Source organism: Crocodylus siamensis, chromosome 13 (assembly GCF_052110815.1).
Source record: "Crocodylus siamensis isolate JL-2025a chromosome 13, ASM5211081v1, whole genome shotgun sequence".
NCBI classification, from domain to species: domain Eukaryota; kingdom Metazoa; phylum Chordata; order Crocodylia; family Crocodylidae; genus Crocodylus; species Crocodylus siamensis.
Window position 1 is genome coordinate 547501 of NC_143407.1, and position 21857 is coordinate 569357.

The window sequence follows — 21857 nt, forward strand, 5'->3', positions numbered from 1 at the left end:
AGTGGGGGCAGATGACAGAACCAGGAGCAATGGGCTCAATTTGCAGCAAGGCAAGTTGAGGTTAGATATTAGGAAAAAAAAATCACAGAAAGGTAGTAAAACACTGGAACGGGTTACCTAGAGAGGCTGTGGACTCTCCATCCTTGGAAGCTTTTAAGACCCAGCTAGACAAAGCGTTGTCTGGGATGATGTAGTTGGGGCTGGTCCTGCCTGGAGCAGGGGGTCGGACTAGGTGTGACCCCCTGGGGTCCCTTCCCGCCCTCGTTTTCTACGATTCTATGATCTGCGCCGAGCCAACTTGCAGGAGTTCCGGCCAGTCGCTGTGCTTGGGGGTAGCACGTCCACACCAGCGCTGAGTATAAACCGCCAGAGCGGAAAATCCTGGACGTTACCAGGTGTTAATAGGAGATGTGGGGGCTCAGTGCTGAACGCCCCTTCTCAAATCCCTTTTTGGAAATGACCCGTTTTGTGGCATCTTTCTTACCTGTGCTTAGGAAGACCCAGAGGGCAAGGCAGGCTCTCATCCTGAGCTGCAATCAGCTTCTGCACAGGATGGGTTAAGGGGCTGAATGAAGTCTGTGTGCTTACTGGTTACTACCATCACGCTGTTGTCCTGCCCTGTGCTGCTGCTTGGAGAAATGTGACCTGCAGAGGCAGAGCCCGCAGAGCAGCCCCCGGTAGCAGAGCTGGCAGAGTTGGATTTCAGTAGGCCTTGATTGAGCTCACCCCAAGGGCCGAAGCAATGCTGTTCCTGCCCTTTCTTCTCTGGTATGGCAAGGAGGGCTCCCTCCCTCCCCGCAGGGCAGTGCTCCACTGCTGTCCCACTGCTAGGAAACTCCTAGTCATTGTGTCTCTGTTAGCGGTGCAATGCTGCATCTCCAGAGAGGCTGTTGCTCCGACTGGCCTTGTCACCAAGCAGAGGCCCAGACAGCAGGGGCCGTGAAGGGTCTCCCCTGAGCCAGTTCCTCTTGTGCTCTTGTTAGTCACTTTGTTGCACGTGCATGGTGGAAGGTGCTGAGCTGCTGATTGCTTTGTCATGCTGAAAGGCCCCGCTGGGCCTGAGGATCCAGCACTGAGGCCAAGGCTGTTTGCCCGTGTTCGGATCATGTAGGCACCAGCAGCATGCACGTCCCAGACAGGGAGCAGCTGGAGGCAGCACTCTCCTCCAACCAGGACGAGACCTGCTGCAAAGGATTTTGCTTCTGAGAGAGGAATGGCTTCACAGGCACTTTGCAGCCCTGGTGCAGAGGCTCTCAGCGCTCCCCACCCTGCCGATAGCTCCATCGATCCCTTGTCCCAGTGCACAAGTGCCTCCCCAGCCATGAGGAAGGGCAGCTGTCCCGAGCTAGCCACCAGTGTCGGAGCCCGCTGGACAGGCCAGTGGGCTGCAGGTAGTGTTGGGGACGCGGGCTGACCCAGCCTGGCTTGCCCTGCGTGCCTGGGCCGTCTCTAAGCTTTTGGAGGGCCGATCCTAGAGTGGGGTTTGCCGGTAAGGGAATGGGCTAAAAGTGAGGGCCAGGGGAGGCAGCACCTTGTGCGGTGCCGTGGGGAAATGAGGGCGGTCGTGCAGACGCTGGAAGGAAGAACTAGGGCCCTGCGCTGGGAGGCGGCTTGACTTTGACCACACTGCCTCTTACGCACTAATTTCCTTCAAGGCTTGTGATGCAGTCAGTAAACCACAGCCGTCAGCAGGCGGCCTCTGTGCCGGTGCTTTCCATTGTGACATGCACTTGACATGTCCGTCCTCGGTGCCGACGGACCAGCCGCTCCCCGCCGCGCAGCATGGACCAGAGAGAGATTCTGCGGCAGAACCTGGAGCGGGCCCAAAGCAGGAAGGTCAACAAAGAGGAGTTTGCAGAGGAGTTCCTGGTGAGTCTCGCGTTCTCGGCTTCAGCCGCTCGTGTGGTGTGGTGGGGTGGGGGGAGTCTCGCCTGCTGCCACCCGCGCGGAACGGGGCACGAGCGTTTTGCAAATGCCAGGGTTCCTTTTACTCGGGAACTATAACGTGTCTAACAAGTCACTTGTTGGCACCCCAAGGGCAGTTGTGTTTGTTGTCTAAGTCGTGACCTGATTCAGTGCTTCCTGCTTCCTCGCTTGCAAACACACTCGTTGGGATGTGGTTTCAGTTTGCTGCTGGGATATCAGCTCCTCGGCTCCTCGAAAAGTTGCCAGGGAGCGTGTCTCTAGAGGTCAGGAAGAGTGGTTTCCCCTCTGCCATCTTGGAGGAAACTGTGCTGAAATGGGTCAGAAGGGACATGCCCAGTCAACCCGTCTCCTTTTGGCACCCCGTAAGTGCAGTTCATGCCAGCAAGCCATCTCCCCAGGTGTCCAAACAGATCCAGAATAAGGGGTGTCCTGCAGAGAAACCACCCCAAAAAATCCTGCAAGGACTAGAGTTAATCGTCCTGCCACGTTGGCATTGGGCACTCGCCTTTTTCCACCATGCTGGAGGAAGTGCTAGAGCTGGACGTCCGGACCTCGTGTCCCTCTGGGCCGCACCGACGGGCTCTCCAGAGCTCTGTACTGCCCTTGTGCATCGCACCCTGAGCCGCACACACCCTGCGCTTGTCTCCCGTCAGAGAGAAGTTTCCCGGCGCCTGAGGTCAGCAGCAGCACAAGCTGCAGTTGGCCATCTTTGTGCTCTCGCAGGGGTGTCCGAGCTGCCCTGCAGAGCTCCGTCTCTCACCCCTGTGTAGCCCCCAGGCAGCCCCTGTTTGGGTGCTGGTGCCTCGCACGCAGCGAGGGTGGGACCGGCAGGAAAGGTGATGGGATTGACCTAGGTAATGGTGTCTGGGTGCTGAGTGCAGGGCCGTGCTGGGCTCTTTGGGCTTTTCCCTGCTGCTCTGGCAGCAAGGGCTGCCGGCAGAGCTGTGAGCCAGAGACTGCTGGAACGGCGTGATGGCAGCGCAGCCTCGAGGCATCCGCACCCCTGCAGCTTCAGCGTAACGGGGTCCCTGGGTCCCCTCCCTGCCCCTGGACAGGGTACGTGGCTGAGGCCTCTGGTGGGAGCACAGAGGCCCGCAGAGGAGTCGCCCTTGGTCTGCTTGGAAAAGGTGAGCGTCTCGGTGATGCTCTCCCATTCCTGGAGGCTGTTGTCACAGGGCAGCACTCGTCTGAGCCTGCAGTTCCACGGAAAAAACACCCTGTGTCGGGCGGGTGACTTTCCCTGAGGTGGCAGTGCCCGAGGGAGGGGTGGGGGCGGAGGCATCAGGTGGGGAAAATGCGCTGGCATGGGGGGAAGCAGGCTGGTCGCTCGTGTGCGGGCTGACAACAGGCGGGGCCCACTTCCTCTCGAGGTGTGCTGTGCCTTCCCCGAAGCCGGGCGGCCCCCGGCAGCCCTGAGCTGTCCTGCAAGTGCCTGAGGGCGAGAAGGAAGCTGGGAACGGCTGAACTGTGACTCCAGCTGTCGAGCATGAGCTACAGAAATCCACAAAAATGCACGGTGCCTGTTCCCCTGGCAACCCCCTCTCTGTCACATGGGAGCCGGCATCTGGGCACGCCAGGCGTGCACGGCTGGTGCAGAGTCAGCTCCTGGCTTGTGCCCTGTTCTCCATGTGGAGGGACCTGCCCACTGGCTGAGGTGCGCGGACAGGAAATGCAGATTGGGGAGGGGGTGTCTGCGACGCAGAGCCCTGCCTGCGAGGGGGGCTCCTGTGGGCCAGGCACTCTACGCATCCAGCCCTAAGCCCTGGCGCAGCAGAGCCGGAGGGGCCCAGACAGGGTCCCTGGGGGACATCCTGTTGCTCCAGCACGCGTGTTGTGCTGCGCTGTGGCTGCCCCGGTTTCTGTGAGCAGGGCGCGAAGCGCAGCCACGTCCTGTGACTTCACTGACTCACTCTGCCCAGATCAAAGCGGTGCTGCTGTGCTCGGCCCGCGGACCAGCATGCCATGCCCACCACTTCCTCAGCCCCAGCCCCGATGCAGCCTTGCGAAGTTACCTTGAGGTGGCCAAAAGCCTGAGCTGGGCTGTCCTCCGACGTGGAGCTGGCACAGGGCCTCGCCAGGCGTCTCAGGGTGATGGTGCCATGACTCGCAAGGCAGCGCAGCCCATCAGGGAAGTGCGTGGTGCTGGACACTGGGTGCCCACGTTGTATTGCTGGTGCCCGCTCCCTTCAGCCAGCGCATCCCAGGCTTTTTCCGTAAAGCTTGGGCCCCTGGAGCTGCCAGTTCTGATGTTCCTGCCGGCAGACCTGCCTTGGGGAGCTTGCCGCCTCCGCTGGGGCTGTTGGCGAGGCAAGAGAACAGTGTCTGGGGGGGTCCCTGGGGTGTAGTGGGGAGCGTGTCCCTGGCACGCATAGTCCATCTGCTCTGATGGGTCCCGTTGTCTCCCCACAGAAGTTGAAACGACAGTCGACCAGGTACAGGTCAGATAACACCTACCCAACTGCCACCTCGGAGAAACCAGAGAACGCCAAGAAAAACAGATACAAGGACATCCTGCCCTGTAGGTTGGGAAGAAAGACCTGCTGTCCCGAGCCTTTCCTCCTGGCTAGCTTTCCCTCCTCTCCTGCCAGTGCACATGTACACGTATGCACACCTGTGTCTGTTACACATGCCTCGACTCCAGAAGCTTGCACGCACCCATAGATGCCCAGCTCATACCAGGACATGTGATCAGTTATGTGCTCTCTGCGGGTCCTGGGACACGTGCACACATGCCTACACACTACCTAGCTACAGGGCTGTGGAAGCCAGGACTTCTTATGCGAGGACCACCCCGCTTTGGCTATGTGCGTGCATGCAGACAGCTGCAGGGTGCGACTTGCAGGTGGCTCCAGAGCCAAAACAATCCTTGCTTACAGGGAGTGGTTTCCTGGTAGCCCCAGTGTAACGCACAAGTGGCCTGACTGCCAGGATCCTGTCAAGGAGAGTGTGGGCAGGGCTGCGTGCCACACTGAGTCCACACAGGCTCCTCAGGACACAGGCTGTTCTGCCCTTTCCTTGTGCGGCCCCTGGCACAGCAGCCTGAAGCTAAGCCCCAGGGACCTCAACCCTGTGACACAGGCAGGCGCTGCTGGGTGGGTGCAGGTGTTGCTCTGCTCCTGAAAGCCAAGGCTCAGGGCAGCTGGGTCGGGCCGGTGGAGCTCTCCTGCTGTGCACGTGGTGCCAAAAGGTGCTGCTCTCCCTGTCTCCCACAGTCGATCACAGCAGAGTGGAGCTGTCCCTGATCACCTCGGACACAGATTCTCATTACATCAATGCCAACTTTATCAAGGTACTGTCTTGTCCTAGGAGCCTGTGGGGCAGGGATGGGAGCAGGGAAGGCACCAACCCAGCTGGGCTGAGTGTGATGGGGCTCAGCAGTGGCACGAGTGGCCGGCAGGATGGCTCACATGGAGGTGTCTCCATTTCAAGCTGGGGCACAGCTACCCAGGGGGCACCCCTACCCAGGTCTCTTTAGCTGGGGTGGAGGCAGAAGGGAGATGACAGCCATGTTCACATGCGCTCCGCACTTCTTTTCAGGGAGTGTATGGACCGAGGGCCTACATAGCTACACAGGGGCCTCTCCCCAGCACTGTGGTTGACTTCTGGAGGATGATCTGGGAATATGAAGTCTTGGTAAGGGCTGGGCTGGGCCTGCTGAGGGCTGGTTTGTACCCTGTGTAGCTGAGGGGAGAGGGGCGCATTCTGTGGGCACTGCAGAGTGTGTTGGCTTCCTTACTTGCTGCATGCGGCAGGGCAGGGGCCAGGCCTGTTGCCTTGTGTCTCCTTACAAGAGAGCTGTAAGTCGAACGGTGCCGGCCTCTGCCGAGAACAGTTCCTGGGCTCTGCCTGGCCGTGACCCCTGTGCACGTGGAGCACGGCTCGGGGCCGCTCTCTGACCGTGGATAAATGTTTCTGCACAAACGTGCCTCTTCTCTTTTCCCCCCACACTTCTCTGATGTGCCGTGTTTCTGCAGATCGTGGTCATGGCTTGCATGGAGTTTGAGATGGGCAAGGTGAGTGTGTCTGAGCAGGACGCCTGGCATCTCCGTCTGCAGGGGGAAGGAGGACTGGGCTCCCTGCTGGCTTTCGCCAGTACGGCCAGGCTGCCTTGAGCAGCCAGCAAGTGCGTTGGGTGTGGGGACTCTCCGCTACAGGGGGAGTATGTTCTCTGCTCTTAAAATGGGCTGGAGTGACCCTTCCACTGCAGGGAAGGGTCTTTTCAGCCCCTCATGCTCTAGGAGGCAGTTGGCCAGCCCTAGCAGCCAGGCCTGTGCTTCCCTGGCTGCCCAGGGAGGAGAGGGGCTGGCGGGAGGTCAGCAGCCCATGGGAGGCAGCGGAGGGAGGCACAGCAATTAAGTAACCAGCCGTCCACTTCTCTCTGCAGAAAAAGTGCGAGCGGTACTGGGCAGAGGAGGGAGGCGCCCCCCTGCAGTGCGGCCCTTTCACCGTGACCTGTGTGAGTAGATTGCCCCCCGCCCTCGCCTCCCCTCCACCTCTGCAGGGGCATGGCTCTAACTTGCTGCTCTCGCAGGAGGTGGAAGACAGGAAGAGCGAGTATGTGACCCGGACCCTGAAGGTGACACTGGACAACGTGAGTAGGGGACAGGCAAGGCGGGGAGGGCCCTCGCTGCGCGGCCGCAGTCCAGAGGAAGCGGTGCTGAGGGCTGGCCAGCTGCAGAGCTTCCCCCCAGCCTCCAGAGCGCCCCTGCCTGCCGTAGCAGGTGCGGTGCTGGAGGGGGAGCCCCGAGGAGCAGACGTCCCTCTGAGTAACGTAGCACGTTCCTGCTAACAGGAGGCCTGGAGAACATGTCCCGAGTGGTGCACAGGGCCATGCTCCTGGCAAGCGAGGGCTGCCTTCTCAGGCCTCTGTGATCTAGGGCATGTGCCTGCAGCTCGGTGCTCCCGCACCCATCTGGGCTCTGGGCTGGTGGCTTCTGATGGGTGGTGGGTTGAGCTCCAGGGCTCATCCTTCCCCGCTTGTGCCTGCTGCAGGAAACGCGCACCCTTTACCACTTCCACTACAAAAACTGGCCAGACCATGACGTGCCCTCGTCCATCAACCCCATCCTGGAGCTCATCTGGGAGATGCGCTGCTACCAGGCTGATGACAGCATCCCTATCTGCGTCCACTGCAGGTAGGTGAGCCCCCCTGCCTGGGGCATGACCCAAGTCTCTCCCCCATGCTTGCTTCTTGTCAGGCAGTAGAGACTTGGGCTAGTCTCCTGCGTGAGGAGATCTGGTTCACAGTCCAGGAGCAGTGTACAAGACATAGGATGGGTGGCTGCAGAAAGTGGCTAGCTGCCTGCCTGCCCAGGCAGAGCATACGGTTGTGGTAGCCAGAGTCCTGGGTGTCAGCAGGCCCCACAGGTGGGACTTGGAAGGGCTGTGCTCACAGGTGCGTGAGTTCTCGAGCCTGGCTGGTGGTGGTAGGATACAGATGACCATGGTCCCAGAGCCAGGCCTGTCTGTGCTGCCTGGGAACAGCCCCTTTCATGCAGTGACTTAGTCACGTGGCTTCTTGAGCATGGCTAACACTGGCAGGGTGTGGGCGAAGGGTCGGCGATGGTGATGGAGAGGAGTTAGGGGTCTGGCTTGGGCATGCAGTGAGAACAGAGAGGAAGGCCAACCTCTGCTTCCCGGTTCTGTGCCTTTTATCCCAGTGCTGGCTGTGGGAGAACGGGCGTTATCTGTGCCATTGACTACACCTGGAAGCTGCTGAAGGATGGGGTGAGTCCCAAGGCTGCTTGGGATCAGTCTTTTCCTGCATGCCCAGTGCTTGCCCTTTTCACCCGTCTGGCTCCTCTCTTTTGGACCACGTGCCCAGAGGTGCCTCTCTCCCCGCCTGGCAGTGCCTTTCACTCCCCAGCTCTTCCCTGCAAACTCCCTCTGGGCCAACCCTTGGAAGGCAGCCTCAGAAAATTGGTCTGTGGTCCCTTCCACCAGACTTTTCCTTCTCCTTCCCATTTGTTGTTCCCTCCACCTCCCAATGTGCCTGATCCCTGAGGCTGGAGAGAAACCAGGGCACACGGGTCAGGTCCCTCCTCTTGCTGCCCTGCCCTGGCCTGCAGGTCACGTGCTCTGACTGCCGCTAGAAAGCCACTCCGTGAGCGTAGTGCTTTGCCTGCCTGACTTCCAAGGTGTTTTACCAGCCTGGAGCTGGGTCTGAACAGCATTGCCTTCTGGAAGGGGGCTGGATTCAGGGCCTGCCTTCATTTCTCCTTGTCCCTCTGCTAGATTGTTCCTGTGAACTTCAGTATTTTCAGCCTGATCCAGGAGATGCGCACGCAGAGGCCCTCCATAGTGCAGACCAAGGTATGTTTGCAAAGCTCCTGCTGCCTGCAAAAGGTTTGCTGCCAAACCAGCCCCTTGGCTTCTCCTCTGGAGAACCCACTAGTAGCACCCTGGCCTGTCTGTGCTGTGGGGCAGCCCTGTGCCGAGTGGTTGTGGTCACTCGTGTTCTCCCAGCGCAGAAAGGAGCCTGACAAAGTGACACTGGCTGTGCACAGATGGGAGAGCTTTTCCCGTGCTGGGGCTTGTGTATAGTGAAGCAAGTTTTACAGCCCAGGAAATGGAGCACGGTCTGGCCCTGAGCTGAGCTGTATAGAAGGGGAAGCTGAATGCGAAATGGTCCTGCAGCCACAGTCTCCCCTGACAATGCGTGTAGGCTGTGGCCTGGAAATGTTAGCCCTTCAAGAGCACGTGGGCCACGTGTGTCAGAGGAATAGCGGTGCTCATATGCAGTGGAGGGGTGGGTGGGTGTGAGCGCGGGGGCGAGCGGGGTCGGGCTGCCCCACATTTAGTTTCGTGTGTGTCCCACTGTAGGAGCAGTACGAACTGGTGTATGATGCTGTGATCGAGCTCTTTAAGAGGCATATCAATACGTTTACTGTCCAGGAGAGCTATGCTGCTGCAGAGGTGAGGTTCCTGGGGCCTGGTGTGGCTTTGCACACAGAGGCGGGCAGCTGAGGCTTACGCCCCCGCCTCTTCTCTGCACAGCTGGGAGGTGAAGCTGGTCAACACGAAGGCCATTGCTGCCACCCTAGTTCTGATGCTTTCTCCAGTGTGCACCCGTGGTCTTCAGGCTTTTAGGGGCTCAAACACCCAGCACTGGCATGTGGGAGCTTCTCCTGCACATGCTTCATTTGCACCTGCAGCCCCCCTGCAGGGCAGCGGGAGGAGGCCATGGAGGGGACTGGTGGCAGAGGCAAGTTGGGACCCAGGTGTCCTGAGCTCTCCCCTGGATTGCCCGTCCCAAGCTGGGTGGGGAGGGTAAACTGTCTCCTCTCTCAGGGCAAGACGTGGGTGTTTTGTGTGCTTATTGTTATAAATAAAGAAGCACCCGTGTCCCTGTGACTGCCCTCCCCTTCTGAGAGAGGATAGTGTCTGAGCCCAGAGGCGTGCGTTTGGGTCATGACGTGCCAAACAGTGGGACGCTCCTCCTTCGTTCGGGCCGTCCTTTTTTAATTTCAATTTGCTGGAGCCCTCCACTAGCACCAGGTCACAGGCCAAGGCTGAGAAAGGCCCATTTGAGGGGATGTAGACAGGACTGAGGGTGGGAAGCCTCCAGTAGTAAGCTCAGAGCCAGACTCCCCAGGAGCACCCAGCTTCCAAACTAAAGCCTTTAATCTGCACCCTGATTTTGCACAGGATGCCTGGTGCTTTCAGGGACCTCTGAGCTGGGTGGGGGGAGGCACAGGGTAGGGCGGTCTGTGCTTAGGCAGTGTTGAGGCCAGGGTGAAGCACTGTGAGAAGCTCTGAGCCCGGATGTGGCTTTGCAGCTCTTGGCCAAGGCTGCTCCTGGCTGCAGCAACCTCTTGTCCTTTGAAAGCAGTTTACAGAAAGAGGGGGATGGGCACAGTGCTTGCGTGTCGCAAGCAAAACCAACTTCCCCATAGCCGTGCTGCGTGAGGGGCCTGGAGGCGCAGCCAGCCGCACCAAACATCGGGGCTGAGCTCGGTGCTGGCGAGAGCACGTGTGGGTGCTTCTTCCAAAAAGACACCCGTGGGAGGAGCGGGGACCAAAACAGCCAGGCACGAAGACTTGGCCACAGCCCTCTGGTCTGGCTGTCCCCGCGACTGGGGCATTTACGTTGCCAAGCAGCTTGTAACGAAGGGGAGTTGGTGAGGCCCATCTCCTGGACGAAGCGCCGTGAGGAGCTCTGTGTTCGAGCCTGCCTCCGTGAGCTGCAGGCTATAACCTTCCCTTCCGGCAGATTCAGATGACCCGTCCCATGGCCAAGCCACACGTGAACCCGCTGACAGAAATTTATGCTCTAAGGATACCGAACTGGTAAGGCTTGACCTGATCTACGTGTGTGGATGCTGGTGCCGCGCAGGCTGGTGGTTGCTGCTCTCAGCCTGATTTCAAGATAAGGTGATACGGGGACACATGTCTTGCATGCTGCAGTGAACGAGAGACATAGCCAGAGACGGGGTCCTGCAACCTTTTTGGAGTCTTTTCTGGCATCTGCTGTTAAATCAGGGACTCGTTTATGGCGCTAGTCTCAAAGACCTGCTGAAGGGTGAAACTTGTGCATTTGGAGGGCACCACAGGCCTATTCATTGCATCCAGCCTCAACATGTAGCCCAGGCAAGAGGTGCGTAGGATTTGGTGTGGCTCGCCCCAGGGCTGAGCCTCGGTCTGGATGCAAAGCAAGGCTCTATGGAGGACTGTTGTCAGGTGGAGAGTGCTGGGGTTCTGCTCGTGGGCTAAGGCAGGCTTGCGAACAGTAGCTGGCTCTGATTTTATAATATTCCTTTTTGTTGCAGCTCAGGGCCAAAGGAGGGGGAAATCCACGTGGCGCCAGGTGAAGCGTCGCTGGCAGTGGCTTCATCCTATAGCACTGTGGCAGGACAGGATGGCCACAAGCCCAGCGCCCCTCCCGTTAGACAAGCTGTTTCTTTTGGGGCTTTGCACTTCAGCAGCGGGGAGGGAAATGCTGCTAAGAAGTGGGATGCCGTGCTGGCAGGGGGACCGCTCCAGAAGCATCGCAGCTTGGACCTACACTGCGCTGGCACCAGGGACCTGCTGCAGAGCCCCAAATCTGCGGGGGCACCTCAGAGGAGCCTCAACACTAAGACCCCTTTGGCACGAACTAAATCAACACCTTTTGCATTAGTGCTGCAGAGAGAGGGCCAGGGCCCAGGCAGAGGGCAGGCAGCACCCTGCGGCTCTGCTGGCTTCGGGGGGCAGCCATGGGTAGGGCTGTGCCCCGTTATGCTGAGCCAGTCGAGTAAGCTAGTAACCAGCCCCTGGCAGCAGGGGACCAGCAGTCAGCGCCTTCCCCCCTGCTCCTGCTCAACTGAAGACCCTTATTTCTCCTCACTGTCCTCGAATGAACCAGCATCCCTGGCATCCTCCGACCGCCCTGCAGAGCTATATGAGACAATTTTCCCTCCCTTCCCCACAGTGCTGCCCTCGGACCCCGTCACAGGCAGCACTCCAGCTCGCAGGCCCCTGCCCCAGCAGATTCGCCCACAGGATGGCATGGAGACGTCCTCACTCAGTAAGCTGTGGGAGCTGCGCCGGTTTGTTCTGGGGTGTGCCCCTAGGGGCACAGGGCCTTTGACTTCCCCCAGGACTATCCTGCAGCCCGCTGCACTGCAAAGCCCAGCCCGTAGGATAAGGGGCTGAGTGTCCCCTCTCAACTTCACCAGGAACCTGGGCTCAGAGCTGAGGGCAGAACTGGGTTTCAAATACTTCTTCTGCTGTGTTTTCCCAAAGAAATCCCCAGTGTTTGCTGGGATTCCCCTTGCATGCCTGTTGTGTGCTACTTGGGCTGCAGCTTGACAGATCTCCACAGAAAATGGGTTGGTTTGGGCTGGGGAACTCGACAAAAACCCTAGGGAGCTGCTGCTGGTGATGTTAGTGCCTCTGCTAAGGTTGCCATCCCTCCATGTCAGTAGATTCCTTTGGGTTTTCCAGGAGTCCTGGGTGGGATCTGGTACTTGTTGTCTCACTGGGAGAACTCCCGCTGCAATCAGGGGGACAGGATTTCACCCTCGCTTTGGAGCTGCAAGGGTGGGTGAAGTGGGGGGAGAGTGACAAAGCCGGGCCCCCTTGGACTCTGAGCCTCAAATGGCCAGCGTCCTCAAAGACCTGCTGTCGCTAGGAATTCTCTGAATGCCATGGCTTTCTGCTGGCTTTCAGCTCTGAGCACAGCAGTGTTTGTGCAGCAGTTCAGATTGCACTAGCTACCACAATAAAAGCTAGCTAGAATTAGCAATGTCAGTGTTCGGGTTGACATGCACAGGCTGGCTGGCTCCTGCTCCCAGTGGGGGTGCCGCTGTTGGCGCTGGTGGAATCTGTCCCTTCAGTGACACTGCACTGGCCAGAGAAGACTAGCCCTGGTCCATTCCTGGATTTCTAAATAAAGTTTTAGAAGATTTGGATCCTACTCCCCGGTGCCTGAATGGGGGCAGCAGTCAGGGCTTGGGACGGCTCACTTCTCAAGCCCTGTGGGTGGCTCCCTGGTTCCCTTATGGTTTGGATGAAGAAGGATGACTTTGCTCGCTTTTGAAGGTTGCCTGTTAACAACAGGTTCCTACATGCTGCCTAGGGGTGGAATGAATGATGTGGGTGAGAGAGTTTTCAGGGTCTTTGCAGCTGCTGTTGTCTGTGTAGCTTGATAGGGGTCTATCAGGACAGTTCCACCCCAATAACCGTCTGTCTGTCTGTGGTTAGTGGCTTCTCCAGACCCAGATGATGACATTCCCCCACCGCTGCCTGAACGAACCCCAGAGTCCTTTATTGTGGCCGGTGAAACTGGTAAGTGCAAGTAACAGCGATCATTAAGAAGCGCTGAGGTGTTGGTTCTGGTTGTTGTGTGATACTTGGGTCACGGGATCCAACAGAGAATTGCTCTGGCACTCAGGAAGGGAAGTAATCCCTCCTATATCTCATTTTTTCCAGAAGAGTCTCCTCCAGTTGCTTCAAACTACCAGCCTCCACCTGAAAATATACATGTGGGAACCTCTTTGGAATGCAGTGGGGTATCTCAGCCAGAAATATGTGATGACTCTGTCAGACTGAGACCAAGTAAGGTAACTGAACTTGGGCGTGTGTCTCTTCCCCAGCAGTGTGGCCATGCAGCTCTCTGTACTGTGTGTCATTTCTCTACAGCAGTTTGGTAGCGTGTGCTTTTCCTGAGCTAGTTCTGATTTCAAGAGTCCAGGCTCAGGAAGTGGTCTTAGTCAAAGCTGCTGTATTGCAGTAGCAACCAGTGTCATTTAAGAGAAGATGGGAATGTACCAGTCATGACACTAATGCCTGTAATCTGAAGGACAGAAGTACATCCTCACGTTTCAGTAGCAATGGGGATGTGATGGAGTGCAGCGATAGGAGAGGGAGTATGCTCAGTGCTTTCTGGTCCATCCTATGGGTGTGAAAGCACTGAACTGGAGTGCTGGACAGATGTATCTGAGAGAAAGATGCTAAGCGCAAAACTGGTCACAAATTGCTGGGGAAGTGGCAAGAAAGGAATATCAGGAAATGAGGACCAGGTATTGGGGGACTGGGTTTCTGTACTGCAAGCACAAATGTACTTGCTGTGCTCTTTAAAATGTGCCTATTCCTGCAGCACCATTTTTCCCAAAGTTGTCTGCAAGGTTGAGTCTTCACTAGGAAGAAGTGTGCTCCTAACTTGATCTCAAGCCAGGTGGGACTCTGTGAAGAGAAGGCACACATTGTTTTCACATGAAATAGAAGGTCAAGATAAACCCTGGACTCCAGCAGTCTTTACCTGGACCTTCCCTGACTTTTGAGAGGGCTACATTCTGCCTTGTAGGATTTTAGCTTGTGATAGTTGATTTGGGTTAGATAATTCAAGCTGACCTGCACTAGAGGAATACTGCTAACCCACCACTGAAATGCAGCTTGTTCTGGTGTGGAACGGGATAGTCATTCTCCACAAACACTACGGAGGGACAAATAAAGAGGAATTTTTTCACCTGCAACTGGAAGAGAAATTTGGGGAAGTGGAATGAAATTGAGAGTGGAAGTCTCACCGGGCCTCTGCAATTCATGCCCTAGGAGAGGGTGCTGGGGACTCTTTATTCATCACAAGTGAACAGAGCCTTGATCTGACACTTGTCTCTGCATTTACATGATTCGCCATTCACTGCTGCATAATAGTTCCTTCCAAACATGAATTAACTTGTCATTGCAACTCCCATGTCAGATAGGAAAAAGCTATTGGATATTGTCTGGATTTTAGGGCTAGGGACCTGAGAGAGAGTCAGATTTGCCCAGGATCACCCAGGGAGTTTGCAGAAGAGCCAAGAACTGAACTCCCAGGCCCACTCCAACCCACCAGAGTGCCAGCCTTGAAAAGATCCACTGGATGAGTTGGCTGTGTGGAGGGCAGAACCAATCTTCCATTACACTTGCAGGGAGGTGTGTGTGGGAGGGGGCTGAGTGCCTGTGGCATCATTTCCTGTGTTTCACTAGCTCGCTTGCGATGCGAGAGAGTTGCATTTGACTGTGGGAATTTCAAATATTTTCCTGTTGTTTGTTTCCAGAGTGTGAAGCTCCGGAGTTCCGGATCAGGTACAGGCTTTTTTTGATGTCGTAGGCAACTGGTCTGTCCAACTACCTATTTTGTGCTGAACTCAGCAGCTTACTGGAACTCCTTTGTAAGCATGTCTGGGCTTTATATGCTGTGCAACAGCTTCGTTGTGCTGGTAACTAGCCAGTTCCCTAACCAAGCAAAGCAGCAGGCTTATGTCTCCTAACCGGCCCCTGAAGCAGCTGGTATCACTTTGTGCTGCTGTTCCTTCCAGTCTCACTGGGCCGAGGAAGTACCCTTCTCGGACTGTGTGGCCCTGGGGATTCTTTACCTTTCTCTTGTGGAGAGGTAGCACAGCCAGGCAGTCTGAAAGGTAGCCCGGGGCTTGGAACCTAGGCTCTGTTTCTGGCTCTGCCCTAGCCTGCTGCTTGACCCTGGCTAAGGCTATGCATCACCTTGTGCTTCTGTTTCCCCATCCCTAAAATAGGGATGACTGACTGACTCCTTTGTGTTGTTCTCTAATGACAAGCATCACACTAAAATATCGTCGTCATAGTCATCATCAATAATAATAATTATTATATAGTACAGCACTTGCATGCTGTTTTCGGAAGGACTGGAGATTAATGCTTGCTGCGTTGCATTGCTGTGGTCATCACAAAGGATGTCGGGCACTGATCTGGGGATACTAGTCTTTTAAAAGCTGAAGGGTTTCATGTCTTTGTCCTTATCGCTGTAGAGACACACCGGGACCACTCTTCTTCTCCTCCTCCACTCCCTGAAAGAACTCCCGAATCGTTTGTTCTTGCCAGTGAGGACAGTAAGTGGCAGTGTTCTTTTTTTACCTGTAATCTTCTGTAAGAGAGGTACAGCATCTCTCCATTAGTTGCGGGCTTAGCTGAAGCCAACACAAAGCTCATGTGTCCAAGCAAGCAAAACTGTGTCCAAGCTCCTCTCCCCATTTACCCCAACTGGTGGCAGTCTGAGTAAACGGGATCCCAGAGCTGAGAGAGAGTTGGATTTCCTGGTGATCAGGCCCCATACTCCATCTCGCACTCAGCCCAGGCTGGTTGTAAAGCTTCCAGGTGAGTCCCTGCTTTCTGTGGGAGAACACCATGGATGTAAAATAACGAACGCAGCCAGAGTGGCTGCAAGGGTGACAGGCAAAATACTGCCTCCCCCTCCCCAAACTGCTACATAAAAGGTAAACATAAGAGAGTCTTCCACTTAATTCTGCACCCAAAAATATTCAGAAAAGAAACAGGAGGATCTACACTTGACCTTTTGAAATGTTGTGGTGTGTGTTCCCAGGTCTTCAGCCTCCTGTGAGGAATTCTACTAGCAGCCTTGGGGACTCAGGGAATAAAGCTTCTGAGGAGCTACCGCAGGAGCCTGCAAAATGCTTCAGGAGGAGCAAAGTAAGGAAATCCGAGAGAAGGGTCATCTATCCAGCGGTAGCTGTGGCTGTTGTCGTCTTGTCATAATCCTACAAAGACAGTAGGAGAGCAGAGGTCTGGTTTGAGAGCTCTCATACTTAAGGCGAGAAAAGCTCAAGCACAATATTGTGTGGTGGTAGTGACACTGCAAGCAGAACTGGTGGAAAGAAGGAAGGGACCAGAGCCCTGCAGCAGAGACAAGAGTTACCTCTGCCTATCTCTGGGACTGGCTTATGTACCTCTATGTACCTGTGATCTCCTCTCCATTGACTGGGCCAACACCTCTCAGGAATGACGACCAATTTTCCAACTCCCAGATAGAACAGACTCCCCTCCTAAACAATCCTCATTTCAGCTGCTGCCTGAGGAAGTTGAGCTCCCTGCTCCTTTGGCTGATGTCAGACTAACACAGCTACGTCTGTCCTAGCCTTTGAATGTCACTCTTGCACAGAATTTCTACTGAGAGTAGCTTTAACAGCATTACTGATGACCACTGAGTTGATTTTGCTTTGGCTGGGAAAGAAGGAAAAGATAAAGAAATGACAGGCTTCTGCGCCCCTGCCCCAAATATCATGTGGTTTTTGAGAGTAGGCGTTGTATATCTTGTGGGCATGATGTTTGCATGCTGCTTTATCATGGCTGTTGAGCAAAGCAGTCTCTTCATCAGTTGGGGATATTCTGCTTGCTATATTGCTTCTTTCATCATCATTCTCATTTTTTGTTTTTACAGAGCTTGAAAATTTTACGCAACGTGAAAAAGAGTAAGTATCTTGAGTGTCAGCTAGTTACCCCATTGGCCGTGTGAATGTGTGAAGCCTACAGAACTGTACTTCTTTGGGGGGCCAGACCTGCAACACGCAGGTCTGTATACCTGTATACCTCTCTGACCCAGGGAGCTGAGGGACTCAGCACCTCGCTAGATGGCTGATGATCTGTTGGCCTCTTCTGTTAGGACCTCTCCAAGCACTTAGCACACATGAATGCAAGATCTGTATTTCTCTGAAAAGCTGCCATTGCTAACAGGACTCTAAGTGTATATGTGAAATGTATACCGACCTCCCATCTCAGCTTCTGTACACAGAAATGAATCAATGTTTCGGCTTGTTTTCCCCAGCCTACCCTATCCATTCCCAGATGATATTGTTTAACGCTGTAGGCATCCTAACTTCTCATCCATCTTCTTTGGAAGTCACAGCAAAAACATGCTCTGAAACAAATGAGTTGATTTAATGAAGTCAGCCAAGTGTTTCCATGGAGCAAAATGTACAGAATAGAATTAGCCTTGTCTTTGTCGCTTCTCCATTTGATATATTTTAATGAAAGCATCACCCCAGGTGGGAACCGTTGGCTTAGATGCTATGAAGAGTATGTCTCTGAATTAACCTGCCCTACCTCTGCACAAAGCCTCCCTCTAAAGAACGTGGCATGTTTACTTGTGTCACTGCGCTGGCATTCAACTTGCATCTTTAGGTCATTCAAATGGTCACTGCCTGCTAAAGAAAGCCCTTCTGTTTGTTTCTAGGTATCTGCAGCCCATCTGCACTGGCAAAGCCACGGGAGCCTACCCAGCCAAACCACTCCACCTCTTTTCTCAATTTTGGTATGGTTTTTTTTTCCCCCATCTTCCCTTTCTCTTTGGATTTTTGGAACATTGACTATAGACTTTTAAAAGGCTAAATGCAGGACACTGTAGCTGGCTCTTGGCTAGTGCGAGGAAGGTGACGGAACTCTTCACATAAGTGTCTACATAGATCAGAAGCATCTGTGACTGAACACTTTTCACTGCAGCAATTGCCTACTCTTCTGTGTAATTGTTTAGCTCATGAATACACAAAAGAATTAGAGGCTTGAATTTATTTAAAGCTGCCAGTGGCCTTATAGCTTAATAATTTTAACAAAGCTGTTTTTTTGTTTGTGTGCTTGTGTAACACTTGAGAGTTTATTGATGAGCTATGTATGACCTACATATAAGGGTCGAATATTCACAATAGAAACTCATAGAATCAGTGAGTCGGGAGGGCCCTAGACAGATCATCTAGTCCGACCCCCCCCGCCCCCCGCCAATGGGCAGGAATGAGCACGGGGGGTGAGAGGGGTCATAAGGCCCCAGCCAGGTGCCTGTCCAGGCTCCTCTTGAAGATTTCCAGGGAAGGTGAGAGCACCACCACTCTGGGAAGCCTGTTCCAGGCTCTGGCCACCCTTACCGTGAAGTAGTTCTTGCTAATATCTAGCCTAAACCTGTCCTCCCTCAGCTCGTGGCCATTGTTTCCAGACCCCAAGGGGGGCCCTGGGGAACAGACTTCCCCCGAGTCCCTGCTGCTGGCCCCTGATAAGGCTGTAGGCAGCCACAAGATCCCCCTCGGTCTCCTCATGTGGAGACTGAAGAGAGTCAGGTCCCTCAGCCTCTCCTCACAGGGCTAGCCACGGAGGCCCCCAGTCATACGAGTGGCCCTCCCCTGGACCCTCTCCCCTCTGTAATGCACACTGAGACAATAGGACATATTCTGATTTGTAGGCACATCGTTCACTTCCCTACATAACACCAAACCAGTCCGGATTTGTTGCCTGATGCTTATAACATAACAAACCTTGGCTAATTGCTTACTGTTTAAGTGAATAGGCTCTTTCAGCCCCGCTGTTTTTGTGACTTAATTGTATTTTGTTAGCTACATACTGTCTGTAACTCTCTACTTTGTAAAATTTGTATAGGCCTCCCTGTAGAAACAGTGAAGGGGAAGCAGCTGCCAAAAAAGGCTGCTATTAGAAGTATTGCAAATGACCGGAGCTGGTTAGTTTCAAGACTGCTTCTAGATAGGCAGCGCCAAGGGTGCTGTAAACAGTTCTCAGATACAGGGTGCTTAGTGCCACCGTGTTTGCAGGCTGGAAAATGAGGGGGAGCTGGGCAGTCAGGGCTGCTAATGCCACAGCACTGCCACACCGCATACTTAAGCTGCATTAATTGTTTACAGGACGTTTGAGTAAGTGTATGCTGGGGTGGGTAGCCTTGTCGCAGTCCCTAGCTATGTCAGACTGCACAGTGCTTGTCAACACATGCAAGTTGCACAAACGACAGACATGTGGCTGCTTGTGACAGGATATGGCCTGAATGTGGCAAGGGGCTGCAGAAAACAACAACAGTATTGAATGGTTACACATTTGCACTGAAAGACTGAGTAGCTACAGCCTGACCCTGTGTAAATCGTGGGAGAGAAGCTGTATGTCATTTAAAATGCTGATTTAAGGGAGTAGTTGTGTATTAAATAAGAGGCACAGAACCTTGTTGATACGTTCTTGATATTCTTGTTATGATTGTGTTTGCTGGCAGACATTCTGCTACAGCACAATTGTATTTGATTATTTAGTGCCAGAGTTACCTATAGCTGACCTGGGGATCTCACGGTTGCAGAGTATTAAACCAAACAGATTTTTAAGACGGAGAGAATAAAACATTCCTGTGAAAACAGTACCCATAATTACAGGAGCGGGGTTCAACATGAAAGTTATCCACCCTGATGCTTCATACGCTGATACCCCAGCCAAGGTCCCTTCAAGTATATTACTGCAAGATTTCACGCATTAATGCTTCTTCAAAAACTCCTGAAGTTGGTCAGACACTGAGTTTGGATACATTATTGGCCTCACGGCAGTATTTGAATGAACTTAGCATTATGGACCTTTAAACATCAAGCCTGCTACAATTTTTAGGTTTTTAAACTGCTTTAATGGGCCCTGCACATGGATAAATGTGATCATGTTGCATAATACCAGTATTTCTGTCATTGTAGTTAAATAGTGTGATGTGTTAGGATTAATACAGCACATAGTGTATTTAAAGCCCAAGTCTTCTTAAATACTCTGAACATATAGAATATGAGAGCAATGTGAAAATCATATGGTGTGTTTACAATCCTTAAGAAAAAATATACTTTGTTCTTACTTCCAGGCTTTGCAAAACGATTTTCAAAACCTAAAGGACCAAGAAATCCTCCACCGTCATGGAATGTTTAAATCAACGTTGTGGACGTGGTACTGTAGATTTGCCGTATCCCTCTGACATCTCAAATGCTCTTCGAGATGGATCACCATCAAAATATAAAAAGGAAAAATGCCCGTGTTGTGCAGTATCTGTAACCAGGGCATAATGCAAACATCTGCTTTTATCACCTAATCAGTTGTAATATAAAGAGGGATGCACAAATGAGTAGCAGCTGCCTGGCACTTGTAGTTAATGTGTGACCTTGGCAACACCGTGCTCTGTGGTGGCTGTTGCAGGTGTCCTGGGCTTCATCCATTAGGGACGTGTGGCCATTTTTTAACTTCTCCACCCACTCATAGACCGAGCGATACGGTGAATTCACCGAGGTGGCACTCCTGTGGCCCACAAAGACAGTGACAGAACGCTGTTCTTCTTTGCACACTGACAGCTGCACAGCCTTCTTGTTTACAAGCTTACTAGCAGCACACGTGCTTAGCACGAACACTGGCTGCATCCAACGGCCACCATCAGTGTTCCCTGCTGCTGCCTAGCTTCCCACTTTGTTGCAGACACACAGTGTGGGTAGCTATTTTGCCTTTAGTTTCCGAAACATTCTTGTACATCAGGCTGGAAACTAAAAGCAAATATGAAACTTGGTGTCTGAAAGCAAACTGAATTATTTTGGAGCCTGGGCGTTCTCATTTTTAAACAAGCAGGGTCAGTTCCTCTAACTTTGAAGTGTAATTTACCGTAAGATAATGGGTCTGATTTTCCTGTCCCAGTAGTGTCACCTGGGTGTGATACCTCAGTGATGTGATTGATGGCCGTAATCTTCCAAATGCTTCAGCCTCTGCACAACTGTACCTACGTAAATAGTTCTATGGCAATCTGAGTTAGGCACATGCTTCTCTGTTTCCAGGATAGAGGGCTAAGGGAGAAAAAGCCCTTCAGATTTTAGAATTCAGGTATTTGGCAAAGTATGTTAACATGGTGGTGATTTCCATTCAGATTAATTGGGTCATTTTCTCTACGCTTCTGTCCGAAAAGTACGTTTATAATGATGACTGTTCACATAGGAACCAAGCCTGCGTGGAAACACGCTGCATAGTCTACTGAAAAACGTTCCCGTGAATGAAAGTGTCCATGTATCTAGTTTTGGCCTTTATGCTGTGACTTTCAAAGGTCTTTAACTTGCCTGAACCATTTGATGCAGACACTTAGAAGATAAGTTTCCTAAAATCTGAAAGCTTATTTTCTTGCTATTCATATCCAAGGAAAAACGTAGATGTTTTACAAACTGTTCCACGTGTTTTGCTCTCTTCTAGAAAAATGCTGACTTGGGAAATGCAAACTATGCAGGTCGTTTCAGGGCCCGATGCGCCGTTTGGCTCATGGGAGAACTTGATGATGATGAATACGGGGATACGTGACCCCTGAAAGTGCACGGACTGTTTTGCTTCCAAGTCAGCTGTTTTCTAGCATTGCAAAAAACTATTGAAATGAATTCTCTCACATATTTACTAATTGTAGGTGTTCCTTCCTTAGTTATTGCCAAAGAATGAATATTGATGAAACGAATGCAATCCTTTTGTCCTGTCCCCCTGTCCCTGGCCGAGGTCCGTCGCGGGAGGAGAGGGGTTTTGTTGGATTCCCGGGCTGTGTGCGTGAGTGCCTGTGATGCTAAAGGAAGTGGAGGCTCTTTGGTTTCACTCCCCTTCGTGCTGGTCCTGAGCTGGAGGCAAGCCCTGAGGGGAGTGCAGCAAAAGTGGCTATTTGGGATCTTCATGCTCGTTGCTCTAGGACAGCTGGGGGCTGCCCCCTGTGTAAATTAGAGCAGCCTCAAGGTCATCCAACAAGGATCCGAGGTCTAATTAGACCTGTAAAGAACTGACATGTCCTGGACCGACTCTGTGAAGCATTTTTCCCTGCCTGTGAGATGCTTCATGGAATAAATGTATTATTTATGCAGTGCTGTTGTTCTGGATTGTCATTTTTACTATTAAACACTGTGTTG

General features: G+C 53.4%; 1 protein-coding gene across 2 annotated transcripts; it reads left to right on the forward strand.

The window, feature by feature from the left end:
• The first annotated feature begins 1661 nt into the window (after positions 1-1661).
• On the forward strand, positions 1662-21854 carry PTPN22 (protein tyrosine phosphatase non-receptor type 22). 2 transcript variants are annotated; one of them, XM_090026066.1, is made up of 21 exons: positions 1662-1869; positions 4336-4444; positions 5139-5215; positions 5464-5559; positions 5901-5939; positions 6311-6382; positions 6458-6517; positions 6919-7061; positions 7587-7653; positions 8161-8238; positions 8749-8841; positions 10139-10215; positions 10695-11431; positions 12610-12693; positions 12838-12968; positions 14445-14472; positions 15171-15251; positions 15743-15849; positions 16598-16628; positions 17390-17467; positions 19811-21854. In XM_090026066.1, exons 1-21 carry the CDS (start codon positions 1783-1785, stop codon positions 19873-19875), a joined length of 2340 nt encoding a protein of 779 aa, XP_089882192.1. In that variant the 5' UTR covers positions 1662-1782; the 3' UTR covers positions 19876-21854. The 2 variants fall into 2 exon arrangements, with proteins under 2 accessions (XP_089882192.1, XP_089882190.1); XM_090026064.1 differs by having other exon boundaries at positions 1725-1869; positions 12841-12968.
• Positions 21855-21857: the final 3 nt, after the last annotated feature.